Source organism: Coregonus lavaretus (genome assembly GCF_964263955.1).
Source record: "Coregonus lavaretus genome assembly, chromosome: 35".
In the NCBI taxonomy this organism is placed as follows: domain Eukaryota; kingdom Metazoa; phylum Chordata; class Actinopteri; order Salmoniformes; family Salmonidae; genus Coregonus; species Coregonus lavaretus.
In genome coordinates, this window is record NC_140022.1 from 9,781,735 (window position 1) to 9,799,546 (window position 17,812).

General features: G+C 44.3%; 2 protein-coding genes across 2 annotated transcripts in view; both read left to right on the forward strand.

Moving 5' to 3' along the window:
* The window catches only part of LOC311109876 (uncharacterized protein), a 310,257-nt gene that overhangs the window by 259,966 nt on the left and 32,479 nt on the right, over positions 1–17,812 (forward strand). The window lies entirely within an intron of this gene.
* LOC311109492 (uncharacterized protein) lies at positions 2,380–15,280 on the forward strand (the record flags this gene model as incomplete). The annotated part of the gene is made up of 6 exons (XM_084152411.1): positions 2,380–2,587; positions 11,785–11,847; positions 13,735–13,788; positions 13,998–14,114; positions 14,342–14,431; positions 14,590–15,280. 5 exons carry the CDS (start codon positions 2,380–2,382, stop codon positions 14,425–14,427), a joined length of 528 nt encoding a protein of 175 aa, XP_084008537.1. The 3' UTR covers positions 14,428–14,431; positions 14,590–15,280.

A 17,812-nucleotide genomic window follows, 5' to 3' on the forward strand; every position in this document is an offset into this window, starting at 1 on the left:
CTGGCTGGCTGCCCACTTTCGCACTACACATGCGGGGCGCTGGCACAGGACGCACTGGGCTGGCCTGTTCCTGCCCCTCGCACCAAGCCAGTGGTGCGCGTCGCCAGCCCAGCCCGGCCTGTTCCTGCTCCCCACACTAGGCCAGTGGTGCGCGTTGCCAGTCCGGTACGGCCCGTTCCTGCTCCCCGCACCAAGCCAGTGTTGCGCGTCGTCAGCCCGGTCCGGCCCGTTCCTGCTCCCCGCACCAAGCCAGTGGTGCGTGTGTCCAGTCCGGCACAGCCCGTGCCTGTTCCACCGGTGCCTGGTCCGGCACCGGTCAGCTGCTCCACTCCGGAGCCAGAGCAATCCGCTCCACCGGGGTCCAGTCCAGTTCCGGTCAGCGGCTCTACTCCGGAGCCAGAGCAGTCCGCTCCACCGGTGCCTGATCCAGCTCCGGTCAGTGGCTCCACTCCGGAGCCAGAGCAGTTCGCTCCACCGTCGTCGGGTCCAGCTCCAGTCAGCGGTTCCAGTCCAGACCCAGACGTCAGCCCCTCTCCAGGTTCGGGGTCTCCCACACCAGGGTCCAGACAGGGCTTGGTACTTCGTGGGAGGAAGGAGAGGGGAAGCAGTGCGCCGAGGTCCAGACCTGACCAGGGGCGCAACAGGGAGGCGGAGAATAGGTGGTGGTCACGCCCGAAGCCGGATCCGCCTCCGTGGCGGAATACCCACCCGGCCCCTACCCTGTTATGTTTATGTGGCGCGGTCGGAGTCGCACCTTTGGGGGGGGGGTACTGTCACGCCCTGACTCAGGGGACGTTTATTTGTTGAGTCAGGGTGTGTATTCTATGGTGTATATTTCTATGGTGTTATGTTCTAGTATGTCTATTTCTATGTTGGCCGGTGTGGTTCCCAATCAGAGGCAGCTGTCGCTCGTTGTCTCTGATTGGGGACCATACTTATGCAGCCTTTTGGCACTAGTTAGTTGTGGGATCTTGTTCCGTGTTATGGTATGTTTGTGTGCTACCTTGGACTTCACGTTTCGTTTGTTGTTTTTGTCGTGTGTTTATTCGTTTAAATAAACATGTATGCTTATCACGCTGCGCCTTGGTCCGTCCAGTCTATAAACGTCCGAGAGACAGCCCGAATACATTTTTTTGGGGGGGCTAAAACGGTGGTTGGCGGAGCCTAGAGGTAGAGCAGAGCCAACTCCCCGTACTCACGCGAGGAGGAGTGTGACTGGGCAGGCTCCGTGTTATGCGGAGCTACGTACTGTGTCGCCATTGTTCCGGCACAGTCCTGTACGTCCTGTGCTAGCACCACGCACGTGTCGTGCGAAGATGGGCATTCATCCAGGATGGGGTGTGCCGGCTCAACGCTCCTGGTCTCCAGTACGCCTCCTCGGTCCCGCATATCCTGCGCCTGTTCTACGAGCTGTATCGCCAGTGCGCGTGCACAGCCCAGTGCGTCCTGTGCCAGCGCCCCGCATGTGTAGTGCGAAAGTGGGCAGCCAGCCAGGACGGGTTGTTCCAGCTCTCCGCTCCAGACCTCCAGTCCGCCTTCGCAGTCCGGTCCGGCCCGTTCCTGCTCCTCGCACCAAACCAGTGGTGCTTGTTCCCAGCCCGGCCCGGCCTGTTCCTGCTCCTCGCACCAAGCCAGTGGTGCGCGTCGCCAGCCCGGCCTGTTCCTGTCCCTCGCACCAAGCCAGTGGTGCGCATCGCCAGCCCGGCCCGGCCTGTTCCTGTCCCTCGCACCAAGCCAGTGGTGCGCGTCGCCAGCCCGGCCCGGCCTGTTCCTGTCCCTCGCACCAAGTTAGTGGTGCGCGTCGCCAGACCGGTCCGGCCCGTTCCTGCTCCCCGCACCAAGCCAGTGGTGCGTGTGTCCAGTCCGGCACGGCCCGTGCCGGTTCCACCGGTGCCTGGTCCGGCACCGGTCAGCTGCTCCACTCCGGAGCCAGAGCAATCCGCTCCACCGGGGTCCAGTCCAGCTCCGGTCAGCGGCTCCACTCCGGAGCCAGAGCAGTCCGCTCCACCGGTGCCTGATCCAGCTCCGGTCAGCGGCTCCACTCCGGAGCCAGAGCAGTTCGCTCCACCGTCGTCGGGTCCAGCTCCAGTCAGCGGTTCCAGTCCAGACACAGACGTCCGCCCCTCTCCAGGTTCGGGGTCTCCCACACCAGGGTCCAGACAGGGCTTGGTACTTCGTGGGAGGAAGGAGATGTAACATGTATGCTTATCACGCTGCGCCTTGGTCCTTCTCTTTCGTCAACGAGCGTGACATGGGGGAACTCACAGGGCAGATAGTAGGGTCGCAGTGACACAGAAAGCAGTTCAAGTTGGGGGTACAGAGTATCTCTCTTACCAGGATCGATTTACACCACTGGTCCCTGACAAGCAGGCCACAGTGATGTTTCCCTGTGACGGTCAGATCACGGTCCGCTCTGACCAGTGTGAAGCCGTCGGCTCCACTTCCCTGTCCGGGACTCTGTCATCCAGCCAAGTCTCAGTAAACGCCAGCAAACAGGCCTCCCAGTATTCGTGTTGGAAGCACAGATTCTCTGACAGCTCATCCGCTTTCCCCCTCAGTGACTGGGCATTGATCAGCAAGGTGGTGGGTAAGGGAAGTTTGGTCTTTAATTTTTAAGTCTTTGTCTGATTCCCCCACTGATAGATTAATTATTAATGACTAATTATTACACCCTGAAACTGTGTATAATGTGTGAGTGTAGGACCAGTAAAGGCTATGGCATTGAGCCACTATTTAGCAATGTGAGTAAGAGTCAGGCCAGACAACAAAGACAACTGAGAAACTAAGATAAAGAGGCCTCCCAATTTAGGGAGGGGAGAAACTTATGAAAACATGGTGCAGAATATTGTGAGAACGGCAATAACTGAGTAAAGCAGGGAGTAGGATATGTGTGTGTGTGTGTGTATGTATGTGTGTATGCATGTGTGTATATGTGTGTGTGTGTGAACTGAAGGTCAGTAGAGCAGTTTTAGAGTGGAAAACTACAGCCCGCCTACAGAGGGAAGGGATTTCTTTTTGTATGACGTATGAGTATAAAAGATGGACTCTGAAATTGTGATGGCAGAATTCTCAATGAATAAATATCTCTGACCATGCAGACCGGGACTCTGGCCGTTACTTAAATCCCAAAAGACTTACAACCTTTTGGGAGACGCACAGAGACACTAAAATAGTTTGTTAAAGAATTCACATAACAGCTTGGTCCTTCTGAGCCGGACTCCAATACCCTGTTTCTGTCATTCCAGGTAACTCTGAAAACCGTCGACGGGCGAATGATACATTCGTAAATAGAAAGTCCTGCCCTTTGACATTAAGGGTTAAAACAGGCCAGAGGACACCTGATTAATGACAGAGATGGTGACGGAATCCAAACCTACATTGAATCTCGGCTGCAAGGATAAGGTCAGTAGTCTTTATTCATTAACTTGGTGAAATTGATTTGAGAACTTGCTAAAATATTGAAAAGTAGCAAATTGATCAATGCGTAGCCATTTTAAGTGAAATGTGGGGTTGACTGTCAGGAATTATCAAGATTACATTGTGAGGATAGACTCCTCCGTAGAGTAGGAGATAATTCTGGGGGACTGGTCAACCTGGTGGTGGGTCCGTAATGATTCACGGTAATAGGCCATTACCAAAAGAAACTACCCGGTGTTGAAATAGAAGGAACTATTAAAAGTACACCTATGGGATGGAACCTGTAAGAGATTATTGAACAGTCAACAAATAATCCGGGTTAAACAAATACAAAAAGTACACCAGAAGGAATTAAAATAGCATGTGTGAGAAATAGAATATTAGTAAAGTCAAAAGTCACAAACAACTGTAGATTTTGCTGTAAACTCTATCCGTTCTGGAGCCTTATAAACTCCATGTTACCGATATAACACCAATAATCATGTAAGGTTGTATACGTGTGAGACCTAATGTTTACTCAGAAGTCACATCTATGAATAATTCCAGGTGGTTGTATAGAGGAGGGAGAACCCATTCCTGTTGTATGAGACTGTCAGGAATTATCAAGATTACATTGTGGGGATCAATCCCTCTGTAAAAGTATGAGATAATTCTGGGGGACTAGTCAAGATTACATATACAGGAAGGGGTGATTCAAGGTGTTGTTGTGTGAAGCTATTTTGAATTACTTGTTAAATTGACTTGTTATATAGAAGAGGTGGCTAAGGGATTTTTAACAGTACCAACCATGGGGGGGGGCAAATCCTCACAAGAGGTCCCAGAATTTACTGGGGACGAGAAATACTTGATGTAATTAAAATGGAATCCAGGGATAGAAGAAATGTCCATTATGTAACCAGGTGGAGGGAGAGGTATGGTTTTGAGGGACGTCTAGACGCAGATAAACTCGAATCCATGCTTAAACAGATACATAAGGTGTGTAAAGGAGAAATAAGCAGTGAGAGAGAGAGAGAGTAGGAGGGGGGCCAGTACCCACTGATAGCCTTACCTAATCTATTGGCGGGGAATGAAAGGGGCCCCAGCAACCTTAGATGTATACAGTAATAATAATAATATGCCATTTAGCAGACAGGCCATGAACACAGAGGACGTGGCCAGAGCGGTAGAAGGAATGACCCACCCCGAAACAGGAATAGTAAGGTTTGGGCTGCCGTTAGAGGGCAGTGGGTTTCAGGGGATGCCCAGAGGACACTTTTGCCATGGGCCGATTACAGAGAGTATGTTGGGAAAATAACTGAATTGTGTAATAGCCTCAGAGAGACATGCAATCCATCATGAGCAGAATAACAGACAGGACAGAGCCAAGAAAGAAGAGGAAGATGCAGAGTAACTAATTGCCACTCTGGGAGAGATGGCGGGTAGAACTAGAAACTTAGGAGAGAGAGGAGATAAGGCAGGAAGAAAAGAGAAGTGAGTGAGAGGGAAAGAGAAGTGAAGGTTGAGGTCTCCGTGCCTCCCCCAGAGCAGAGGGCAGAAAGGTTATATCCAAACTTGGCAGACCAGGCATGGAGAGAAAATCCAGATGATGAATACGTAGGGAGGAGAAGGAGAGTGCAGGGGAATAATGTTGCCCCCAACCGGCCCCACCTCCCTATGAGGAAGAAGGGGCTGGAGGAGGAAGGGAAGATGAAGGTGAGGAAGAGCCAGAGGTAGAGGAGTACCAGACAAGGGCAGAGAAAGTCAGACAGGAGAGAAAAGAGAGAAAAGAGAGAAGAGAGGGAGAGAGAAGTCCATCCCCCAGCTTTGAGCGTGAGGAAGAGGAAGATAAGGCATGACTAGTCCTTGAGGGAGAAATAGTAGACTCTAGTGGGGGGAAGACTAAGGAACCCTTTGATCCAAATTGTGAGGTGTTTGAATTGGCTACTATTGACTTAGCACTTCAACAGGAACAGAAACCTTATTTGACATTGACAGTAATGGGTATGAAAATTAAATTCCTTTGTGATACGGGAGCCTGCAGGACAGCAACCTGTGCAACAGACAAGCCAGATGGAGTCAGGATTGATGGGGAGAAAATCATAGTGCGATCTGCCTCTGGTCATCAATTTATTGAAAGGTTATCAGCCCCAATAACCCTAAAACATGACCAATCAGGATGAGAGGCAACCATACCCATCCTGATATCTAAGCTGTGTCGGGTAAATTTACTAGGACGTGATGTAATGACTAAATTGAATGTGGCTGTCATTTCCGCTGAGAGGGGAATGAAAGTACACATAGTCAGAGACAATATGGTGGTCTGTGGGGAAGGGGAGCCATGTTATTGGTATAGGCAAGATTTGTTTAGGGGGGGAATAACTGATATTCCCCGAACCTTGATGGAACTTGCTGATGATGTAGTACCAGGCCCCACTAAAATGTCCCCCGATGACCTACACTGTACTCTCTGGTATAACAAACACCCAGGTCCAGATGCAATCTATGAGAAAGCATTATTTAAAACCACAGAAAGGACTATAGCCTTGAAATGGTTTCACTATGACAACACCCACGCAGTAGTGGAGGTGGAAATAGGGCCCCAAAGTCAGAGACTGTTCAGGGAAATATGGAGCCCACATGTGTCCCTAGCAAAGGAGCCAGCAGAGGACTGGAAAGACATGGGCCAGTGGGTATCCAAGGGTAAGAGGATCACTGATTGGGTCAATATTGTGAGTGGCGATCAACACAGCCCATCCACAGATAGTACATTTAGATGAGAATAGCAGATGCTGAGGAGAGGAATACCTGTTGACAGAACAACAGGAGTCAGATTTAAAAGAAGTTCCAGAGCATTTGTGGTCCCGGGGTCCAGCAGACGTAGGATTAATAAAAGGGGTAATTCCAGTACAGGTGATACCCAAATCTAATCATAGGCCATATCAGAAGCAATACCCTATGAAACCAGAAGCAATAAAAGGTTTGCAGTTTACCAAGAGCAGATTGGGAGGGACCTTGAGGGAGGGCCAATTCCCGGGGAGATAGTGAGGCCAGAAACAAAAGTGCAGTGTCCTGGAAATCACAGTCTGTTTTTTTTCTCCTTCAGTTCTGCTGGGAGTACATTGGATGATGGGGTTTTGTTTTGAATTAGAGACAGTGAGACTATTAGTCAATACCTAGGAGAGAAGAGAGGTTACGGTAGCAAAGACAGACAAGAAGGAAATGGTAATAGTGGAGACAGGAGTGAGTGGAAGTGTTACAATTGTGACAAAACGGGACATTTTGCTAGAGAATGTGAGGAACCGTGTAGTTACTGTGCAAGGAAAGGGCACCAGTTAAGAAACTGTAGGCAGAAGGGGAAGAGAGAAATCAGGAGTCCTCATGACCTGGCTGTTTGGTTGTTGTTTTTTAATTGGGGTTTTCAAATAAAAAACAACACACCTAGTATGATGTTTATAAAGCCTTGTTGTTTAAATTTTGGGGGGTTTTCAGCAGGTCAAGGGTGATAGGTCTTAGAGGAGCACACAGTGAATTTTATGGAGTTTTTTAGGTTTTGGCTGAGTTTGGGGTATATATGATTTCTTATGAGAATGAATGTCATGAGGATTAATGAACACTTGGGATAAGTAACATTTATTAAAAATTTAGAATAATGGTAATGTTTGGTATTCTATGGGATGGTATTTCAATTGCCTCTGAACTCTGTTTTAACTTTCTGGTGTTAATTAATCATCCACACTGGTAAATTCTAAAGGCATGAGAGGAGGACTTTAAGATAGTTTATTTTACCAATAAATAAAAATAAGGGATGGCAATTGGATGATAAATTACCAATATTACCTAAGTGATTGTTAGGTAGGTGATAATATTGACACATGGGCAGTGACATGTGTCAAAAGGAGGGATGGATGGTAGAACAGATTAGACAACACTTTGTTGCACATGGGATTACTAATTATTTAAAAAAAAGATGTGTTATCTGTGCTCAAAATAATCACCAGGGCAGACAAAGGGCACCTCAGGGTGAGTATCCTCCGGCTAAGTACCCTTTCCAGCAATTGGAAATGGATTTTATAGAGTTATCACGGAGTGAAGGGAAGAAATTTAGAGTAACCCCAGATAAAGATGGGTTATCCCACTTTGAGAAAGTGTTTGGAAGACCTTACAGAATGCCACAGTTGGCAGGACCAGACAGGCAGACATAGAACTAGAGAGCACCCTAGCAGAACACGTGAGAAGGTCGTTTATTAACCACACCTGTATGTCAGAGGTTTTGTGCCCCCACAGGTGAATTAAAGGAGAAGGTGACCCACTCTATCTAACCAGGAGACTGAAGCAGGCCTGGCGGGAAGGGCCCTACCAAGTACTGCCTTTGCCAGCAGAATAGCTGAGAGATCCATCTGGGTGCATGTCACACACTGTAAAAAGGTAAAACCAGCTACACCTGACGAACAAACACAGAGTTAGGAGAAAGATCCGATCACCACTAGGGCTCGGGGGTTGGCTCCTTAACGAAGATTCCCTTACCCTGTCTGATCATCCCTGTGTGAGTTCGATAGAAGGTAAAGCAATGGATTGGCCTCTGGCATCTGACATGTTCTCAGGGCGAGGGTGGGGATTCACAGGTCTCCCGACGGTAGGTAGCTGTCTGATTGTGGGGGCCATATTCCTAACACACACGGACCCTCCTGTTTCAGCCAGAAGTGGTAGTTAACCTAACACAAGTTGAAAAGGCATAGGAGACAGCTAGACGTAGGGAAAGGGGAAATTCTAGGGACTTTAGGGAAGGACATCACCATATGTATGTCACCATGTACATCCTGGGACTATGTAGTTGCTTATACCAAGCGGGGGGGGATATGTCAATCTCCATACACAGTTCAGGGACAGGTGTAGTATTGTGAAAGTAGGGAATTATCAGAAATGGCAGTGCGACCCATATGAGGGTAGGTACTGTCTGAAAGTCTGAACTATGCTAAAACAGATTACAGACCTGACAAGTGAGATATCTTCTTCAACTGGGGCACCCTGTAGAGTAAACCTCTCTGAGGGAGGTAGTGAGACCGGGGCCGTGGTGAAGATAGTGCAAACTATAGACCTGAAGGAAGTAGTACAGGTGGAAACGGGGTATAGAAATCTTAACCTGTGGTTGGAATGGATTCAGTATACGGCAAGAACTATGTCTAAAGAGGACTGTTATGCCTGTGGGACAGCCAAACCAAGGTTAACAACTACTCCGTTCCCCTTGACGGGCTTTAACTCTCCGTCAGGTTTATCTTGCATGATTAAATTGTTCAAGCCACCTGGGAATGTGATGAAGGAGTCTTGTAGTAACTTGCACTATCTGTATCCCCCGATAACAAAGTCACCCCGACCTAGGTTACCTCCGTTTGAAGTCTCAGGGAAGTCTTACTATTGTTTCTCTAGGACTGATAAAATAGGATACAGGGTAGGGCATCTTAGCTCCTGCTCCCACACAGAGAATGTCACAACTAAAGAGACCATGACTAATCTCTCCTCTTTGTTGCAGCCAGAGGATTTTAGAAACCAAAACCAGGCCCGTGCTGACATCTGGTGGTTGTGTGGTGATGACAGACTGTGGCCTCACCTACATACTAATTGGACAGGAACCTGTGCGCTAGCTCAGCTGGTAATGCCCTTCACTCTCATCAAACAATCAAACGTGTCAGAGACTGGTGAGTTGTCACGTAGAAAGCGGGACCTCCTCCCGGGATCCTTTGATGAAAGGATATATATTGATGGGATAGGAGTACCTCGAGGGGTTCCAGAAGAATTCAAAGCTAGGAATCAGATCGCAGCTGGGTTTGAATCAAGTCTTTTCTGGTGGTCAACAATTAATAAAAACGTAGATTGGATAAATTATATTTACTATAACCAGCAAAGATTTATAAACCACACTCGTGATACAATAAAGGGATTGGCTGAGCAGACAGCGGCAACTAGCTTAATGGCATGGCAGAATAGAATAGCTTTAGATATGCTTTTGGCTGAGCGGGGCGGAGTTTGTGTTCTGTTTGGATCTATGTGCTGTACTTTCATCCCCAACAATACAGCACCGGACGGGTCCGTGACCAAAGCGCTTCAGGGACTCACCACGCTGGCGAACGAACTGGCTGAGAACTCTGGTATTGATAGCTCCCTAAACGGTTAGTTTGATAACATATTTGGTAAATGGAAAACTATTGTTGTAACTATTCTGGGTGAAGTTATAGCTTCTATGAGTATACTTGTTCTTTGTGGATGTTGTCTTATTCCCTGTGTCTGAGGGTTGGTGAGCAAGGCGGTTTCCCAACAGATGGTGAGATACGGCCCAATCCCGGACTCCGACTGAAGGATATGACCTACCAGGCTTGGTGGAGGACGACGACGATCCAGATAATTTGAGACTGGATGTTTTCCTAGAACTGTAAATCTCTAGTTTAAAAGTTATTGTAATGATCTTTTGTGTATTAAAGTCTCGTTTTAAGTATGATGTACTAGTTACCATTGCTAAAAAGTAACGTTATGCTTTTAATCATGGGGTAACCCTGATGAACCTGTAATGTTTTAATATGCAAACCAACTTATATACTTCAATGAGTGTGATTCATTTCTATAACAACATATTTTGTATGTGTGTAATATTTAGTCAAAGGGTGGAATTGATAGATTAATTATTAATGACTAATTATTACACCCTGAAACTGTGTATAATGTGTGAGTGTAGGACCAGTAAAGGCTATGGCATTGAGCCACTATTTAGCAATGTGAGTAAGAGTCAGGCCAGACAACAAAGACAACTGAGAAACTAAGATAAAGAGGCCTCCCAATTTAGGGAGGGGAGAAACTTATGAAAACATGGTGCAGAATATTGTGAGAACGGCAATAACTGAGTAAAGCAGGGAGTAGGATATGTGTGTGTGTGTGTGTATGTATGTGTGTATGCATGTGTGTATATGTGTGTGTGTGTGAACTGAAGGTCAGTAGAGCAGTTTTAGAGTGGAAAACTACAGCCCGCCTACAGAGGGAAGGGATTTCTTTTTGTATGACGTATGAGTATAAAAGATGGACTCTGAAATTGTGATGGCAGAATTCTCAATGAATAAATATCTCTGACCATGCAGACCGGGACTCTGGCCGTTACTTAAATCCCAAAAGACTTACAACCTTTTGGGAGACGCACAGAGACACTAAAATAGTTTGTTAAAGAATTCACATAACACCCACGTTTTCCACTCGCAGACAATCAGGGATTATATGGGCCATTGGGATATCAATGGCATTCGTGTTTGAGTTGCATTGTAGTAGGAACTCTCTGCTGTATTGGATTCCGCAGCCAGCAGCGTTTTCATCATTTAGTCCATCTGTAGCGGGTACACGATCAACAAGATCAGTCCAACACCCCACCACTGTAAAGCCATCGTTGACAGAAGGTTTACAAACAAAGTGTACAAATTAAAAACATAAAAGAAGGTTACACACACTGCGGGATGCAACAGAGCCTCGCAATCCAGGAACAGAGTTGCCTATCCCTGATCTACTGTATGTTACAAATCAAATAGTTGTATCATCATCATTAAATATTGTCACAACAAAGATGTTTGAGAATGCTAAACAGGCAAGTCATCCAGCTCATTTAAGACGTCATGAAGCAGAAGTAGGATAGATGCTCATCTGCATATCTCAGAATATCACGAGAACATAGATTGATTGCTATTTTATTTGAATTCTGTTGTTAATTACTTTAAGTAGGAAGTCGCTGTAAGCATACTGTGTCCATAATAAGTATATAGGTTGTATGTTGGGAGCTTTTGGGAAAGAGCACAGTTAGAAAGATATGGCATATAGAAGCAAACCGGATGGACATCATGAAAATGATCGGAGAGGTTGAGAGTAGAAGAAGTTCAGGAGCAAAAATAAATAAAAATAATAATTATATATATATATATATATATGAAATAGAATTATTATAAAATTAACTCTGTCCATAAGGTGTAGATAGTAAGTATAGACCGGAAGTAGAGGCCTGGGCATTGTTGTTCACTAATTTACTCCAAGTAGGGAAAGGATGGTGGGGTTGAAAAGTAATAAAGGGGAGTATATATATAAAAAAATATAAAAAAAAGGGGGGATTGGAAGTGATGCAGACAATTACATTGATAGAAGATACAATCTATCTGCAATATTAAGCTGATCCAACCCCCGAAAAAATAAAAAATAAATAAATAAATATATATATATTTTTAAAGGAAGTCGCTGTTTAAATCAATGACACTTGATGGTAAGACACAGTGGCATTCACCTGGAATTCTGCCACTTAGCATCCTTTTCATTGTCATCCAGAAGTGAACACAACAAATACTAATGTGGTCTGTGTATGAGAATGTTAAGCTCAACTTTTCTCTCTTCTCTTCTCCTCAACTAAAGGCTGTGATGGAGTCCAGCCAGAACAAGGCAAGTCATCCAGTTCATTTAAGACTGTATAAACAGAAGTAACTTATTTAAAGATGTATTATACAGCAATCACTCCTCCATTCCTGGTTGATAAAATTCTAATAGTTTACCTAATTTCATTTTATGTGAAAAAACAAGCAGTCATTGTGTAGAGAATCATTGTACCATCTAATCATTGTACCATCTAATCATTGTACCATCTAAACCTAAAATATATTTTCCAGAACCAAAAATATTGTATATTCAGCTGTTTGAAGCTGCTGTGCAAAACCAAAACGGGAAGCATAGAAATAGCACACATAAAACAGATCTTAGACTTGCTTTCAATGGGAATGAAAGATCTATAACTCACATTTCTATGTGAATTTCGTTGGGTCGCCCAAAACGTTACGTATTGTAGCTTTAAGCAGTGGTTGATGCAGTAGGAGAGAGGCTGTAGTTGATGTTTTCCTTCTGTGTGTGATTCTGCAGAGGTTACGGATCCACTAATGGCCTTCACCAGAAATCTGTTTTAATTGTATTAGGTACCTTTACTCACTAATGTGTGTGTGTGAGAGAGAGCGTTCACAGCTATAATCCCACCACCCAGAATATTTCCAAGTTTTACATGTACATTTTCTCATCATAACCTTATGCAAACTTAAAGGGCAAATACCTCCTAAATTCAAGGAACCTCTTCTACTCTGTTTTCTGTAAACAATGTTGATGGATGGTGTAACTTTACACGGTACGCAGGCAACAATCAAAATTATGTTGATGATCAGGTCGCCAACCGCGGAGCTTCAGGGATTCTCTCTGGGGTTGCCATGGATACAGTTAACAGCGCTGTAGGAGAAGTCTCCTAGAGATTACTCCATGAATCAGAATAATAACAATCAGCACACTAACACAGGTGTTAACACTAACACACCTTTTACATGGTACTTCTATGGGGCCATTTTGACAATGCAGATATGTGGAGATGTTGCCAGAAATGTTTCTCACATTTGTCGTGGCATTTATTTGAAGATTGTTTTTGTTGAGACATCTACATACAGTATGAGAAGGTGATGATTACTAATGTGAGTTTAAAGTTATCGGTGTGTGGGCTAGCCTATATAAAATGTGAATGATGCAGTTGGAATCTGCAAGGAAAATGTGCTTTCAATTAACTGCCGTGATGAGTATTTGAAATAACCTGTTTGGTTTTGGTTTCTCTTCAAATCTATGCATTTGTGCACTGTTAAAATGTCACCCATAGAGGTAACACTGTAGATAAAGATTCTGTCACCTCCACCCTAGTTTGTACGTTCCAAAAGCGAATTATTAAATGTGCTTCAGTGTGAGTCTTCTGCTTTATTTGATCTGCTCTATGGTTGTCAATCAGGACATTTTGAGTTCTTAGAACTGTTTCCATGTTGTTTTGTTTGATATGACTGTTGATGATTTAGAGATGTGGCTTGTTTCAGAACGTCTCAAGACCTTTGCAGGTTTTGTCGTCATAAAGCAGAAGTAGCATTAGATGTAGCATAGATGCTCATCTGCATATCTCAGAATATCACAAGATCTTAGATTGCTATTTTATTTGAATTCTGTTGTTGATGACTGTAAGCAGGAAGTCACTGTGTATGATGCTATGCCTACTGGTATCCTTTATTGTGAAGTTATTCTTGTTGTCAAAATGTGGGGTTAGTAAGTGGTAACTTGTAGGTGAGATGGTACTGCCACAGACCTTTGCTAGAATCAAGCTTTGACTATTGTTCCAAGCAGATGCAGGGTTATGCTGAAATATCAACTGTGAACAAAGTTTTCTTCTTTAAGCTCTACTAACAACAGACAATATAGGAGTCATACAACCCTTAACGGAGGAAGTTGATTTAAAGACAAACTTTGCTCTTCTGTCCTCAGGGACAGCTGGCAATAATGCCAACAGTGTTAAGCCGGTGACAAAACCTGAAGAAGGTAAGTCACAGATGGAGGTGATCGTGGTATTCCACTGGAATTCGACAATCGAATAGGTTGAGGATTGTTAGAACAAGTCGGATTTGAAAAACATATATTTTGGTGGGTGGGAGGGCTTGCACTGTCTACGAAACCACTGTTTGGGAAACACTGGTGGTTCAATAGAAAGGTTGTAGTAAATGTTTTACCCTCTCTGTGTGTTTCCTCAGGGGGCAATGATAAGACTAAAACGGACAGCAGTGTTGGACCAGTAGGCAAGGATGAGACTAAAATGGCTGGACCAGGGGGCGACCTAAACACAGCTGAAAAAGGAGAGGTGAAAGCAGGTGTGTATGGGAAAGGGATAGTTCACCTCAAGTCCCGCTGAATAAATGGCTAAATGTACAGACCTCAGTCTCAAATAGATGGGAAAGACTGGTATCATCTTAAACTGTCATAAACATTCATAACACAGCAGGAATCAGTGCCATTGTAATTACAGCATTCTTGAATCACATTAATTCTGAATGATTTAATTTCTCCAGTTGAGTTCTCCTATTGCGTTTTCTTGCAGAGGGGTCCATGCTGCTGAACGAAGACAGGGTGAAGTACCACAATGACAATGGAGAGGGGGCAGCAGAAGGGAATTCAGTATTGTAGGACGGTAAGTTGGAGTGTGATAACAATGTAGACTGTTTTCACTTCATTTCCCTTTATTGTGCAATACTTCTACCCCACTCTGGCCAACTCACTATAAGTAGACTGTTAGTCTGTTACCAACTCTTGTTCCTACTGATTTATTCCTAACTGACGTCTCTCTAGTCAGGGAACTGTGGACCAGAGGTACACAGAGGATCATGAAGACAAGAGAACCCACTGTCTCATCTGGGCTACCAGCGCTGGAGGACAATGCGCTGTAATGTCCAGAGAACATTTCTATATCAATAGACTGATTGATGATTGGTGAAAGGGAGGTCCATTTATAAGAGTCACCTGTCCATTCACATAGTTAAGGTCAGTGTAGTTGAATGTTGTTTTGTAAATAATGTCCAAAGCTGCAGCTTCTACTCTGCATATTTCTGAGCTTCCACCTCTGTCGTCTCTTCTATTTAAGAAGAAGTGTATGTCTAGCAAGTGTGATGCACATGTCAAGATATTGGTCAAAAAGCAGAGTCATTTCACTGGGGGGGGTAATTTGCTTCTCATACTCCTACATAGTTAGTATCCTACTTTGGCAATCAGCATTTCTAATGTTATTTTTCCATGACAATTTGTATCAGACTTTTGGTAAAAAATCTATCGTTTTTGCTCATATTGACATAATAATTTTGTACTACAGTTCTTTTAACCTGTATATAAATCTAATGTTGTGCATGTATGTATGTAATCATATCACTGTGCTGTGTGTGCTGTGTATAGTGTAGTGTGAGCAAGGCACTTAACCCTAATTGCTCCTGGAAGTCACTCTGGATAAGAGCTTCTGCTAAATGACTAAAATGTGTGTTCTGCCTCATGCCTATTGTATTGTGTGTTTGTGTCACAGGGAGGCACCAAACAGTATGGAATAACCTAATCTGAATTAATCTGCAAAAAGGACCGTCATTACTTTGTGTCACTGTCAACCTAAAAATATGTTTAGCGTACAATGGATATTGCATAGCTGTGAAATCGCTAGCTAGGTTATTTGACCTTTGTCATACGCTACATCCATCCTATTTGTTTAAATGGAGTGGCTCAACAAGCAAGTTTGACGTTAACTTTTACAGAAAGCTCATGTCTGCTACGTAGGCTGAATACATAGCCTCAGTCAACATACTATAAAACTGTTTGTTACAAACAAACTAGAAAATTGACTTAAAAGAAAAGGCTCCCAGTGCCTCTGAGGACGGTATGGTTGATGAAACTACGGAAAGCCACTCATTTCCAACAGAAGAGAAGCAAAGTGGCGGGGGATTGTTGGGCGCAGGGTTGCCAGGTCAAGTTACAATTTGTAGCCTAATGACTACTCAAAACCCGTCAAAAAGGCATGGAAACTAACCCAATAAAAAAAATTCACGGCAAGAGGAGTTGCCATATCTATTCAATAAACCCTTTTCCCATAACGTTATCGAGCCAATGAAGAAGGAATATCGTAGTAACTTGTAACGACGTTAGAAGTAAAATTTGGTTCCTCAAAATAATGATTGCAAGCTATGACATGACCTAATAAAGGAATTTGAATATGTGGCAAGAGAAAATATAATTTGCCCTTGTTAAACTTGCCAGATCATTTTCCATCAATGGGTGTCGATTTAACTCGTTTGACTTCTATGATTAAGCAATAAGGTACAAGGGGGTACGGGCAGAGGTGTAGTCCAGGGTATACGCTGGTATACGGCGTATACCTACTTATTTTTCAGTCAGCATTGCGTATACCCACTTCTAAATCCCCCCTGATGCGCATCATTCAGTAATATCTGTGAGTCAGATTGCCTATTTTCTTCCTCGGGGATAGTGAAGCCATGACCCACCCTCCTCTGCCTCTAATTGGCTGGTACTCGCTGCTTTCACTGATTAGATTGGTTAACTTTAGGCATGAGGACTGATGAGCCAATCAGAGGCAGAGTAGGGCGGGTCATGCCGAGGAAAATATCGCTAATACCTCAGGTGCCAGTGAAAAAAAAAAACAAAAAAACTCAGGTGCCGGTGCCACTTGACTACGATAACGGCAGCAGACCAAACAACGGATGAAGAAAGGACACAAGCGGCGGTGTGCCACCCCAGTTGATGGAAGACATCATTCTGAGGTAAGTTTTAAGGTGGTTTCCAAATGAATCATTATTTTAAACTACTGGCAAATTGCCAGTGACTGCACATTTAGAGGAGAAGAGATGTTGCCGCCAATAGTTAGTGCGAGTCGGCTAACGTTATGAAGCTAGCTACGTAGATTGGGATAATGTGGGGAAACCGGGGCATTGTTGGTTTTCAGTAAGTGTTTAATCAACCCAGTTCATAAGAATTTCATACCAGACTGATGAAACTGATTATCTCAATGTTTATGAAGCTTGTTTATTATTGTAAAGGTCTAAATTATAACGTTAGCCAAGTTACTAAGCCCTAAATTATAACATTAGCCAAGTTACTTAGCCCTAACTAACCTATATGATCTAGTTTAATTGCATAGTAGCTAAGCTGGTAGTTGATTTTTAAGTAAGTTAAAACACAAGAATGGGGACAAATAGTTTAAGATTCAGCCTAAAACAATATTGAGGTCTAATCAGGCTGTCTTATTTTGTATAGGGACAGGTAACCATGAAAAGGAAGGGAGATATTGCAGACTTTTTTGTAAAGAGGCACAAATCAGGCCCAGATCAGGCCCAGGCAGACCCCACCCCTAAAACCAGCAGCCCTGGCAGCTCTCAACCGGGAGCTAGCCAGGCAAGTCAGTGTGAGCATAGAGAAGGATCCAGTCTACCACCACCAGGTCAGAACACACAGGCAGTAAATTGCATCTCCAGTTTATTGAAAAGTGAAGCCTCACACTGTAACAAAAGGTGATTTTGACAGATTAAGCCTCATTTTGAATTTCTGTGTGATGTTATTTATTTTATTGCCCTTCTATTTATTTTGTCTGTATCCATGTTTGTTTTTTACAATGCTACTGTTATATAACATTTTGTGTTAAATTTGTTGTTTTTTTGTTAAATAAACTCTCCCAATATTGAGGTCTAATCAGGCTGTCTTATTTTGTATAGGGACAGGTAACCATGAAAAGGAAGGGAGATATTGCAGACTTTTTTGTAAAGAGGCACAAATCAGGCCCAGATCAGGCCCAGGCAGACCCCACCCCTAAAACCAGCAGCCCTGGCAGCTCTCAACCGGGAGCTAGCCAGGCAAGTCAGTGTGAGCATAGAGAAGGATCCAGTCTACCACCACCAGGTCAGAACACACAGGCAGTAAATTGCATCTCCAGTTTATTGAAAAGTGAAGCCTCACACTGTAACAAAAGGTGATTTTGACAGATTAAGCCTCATTTTGAATTTCTGTGTGATGTTATTTATTTTAT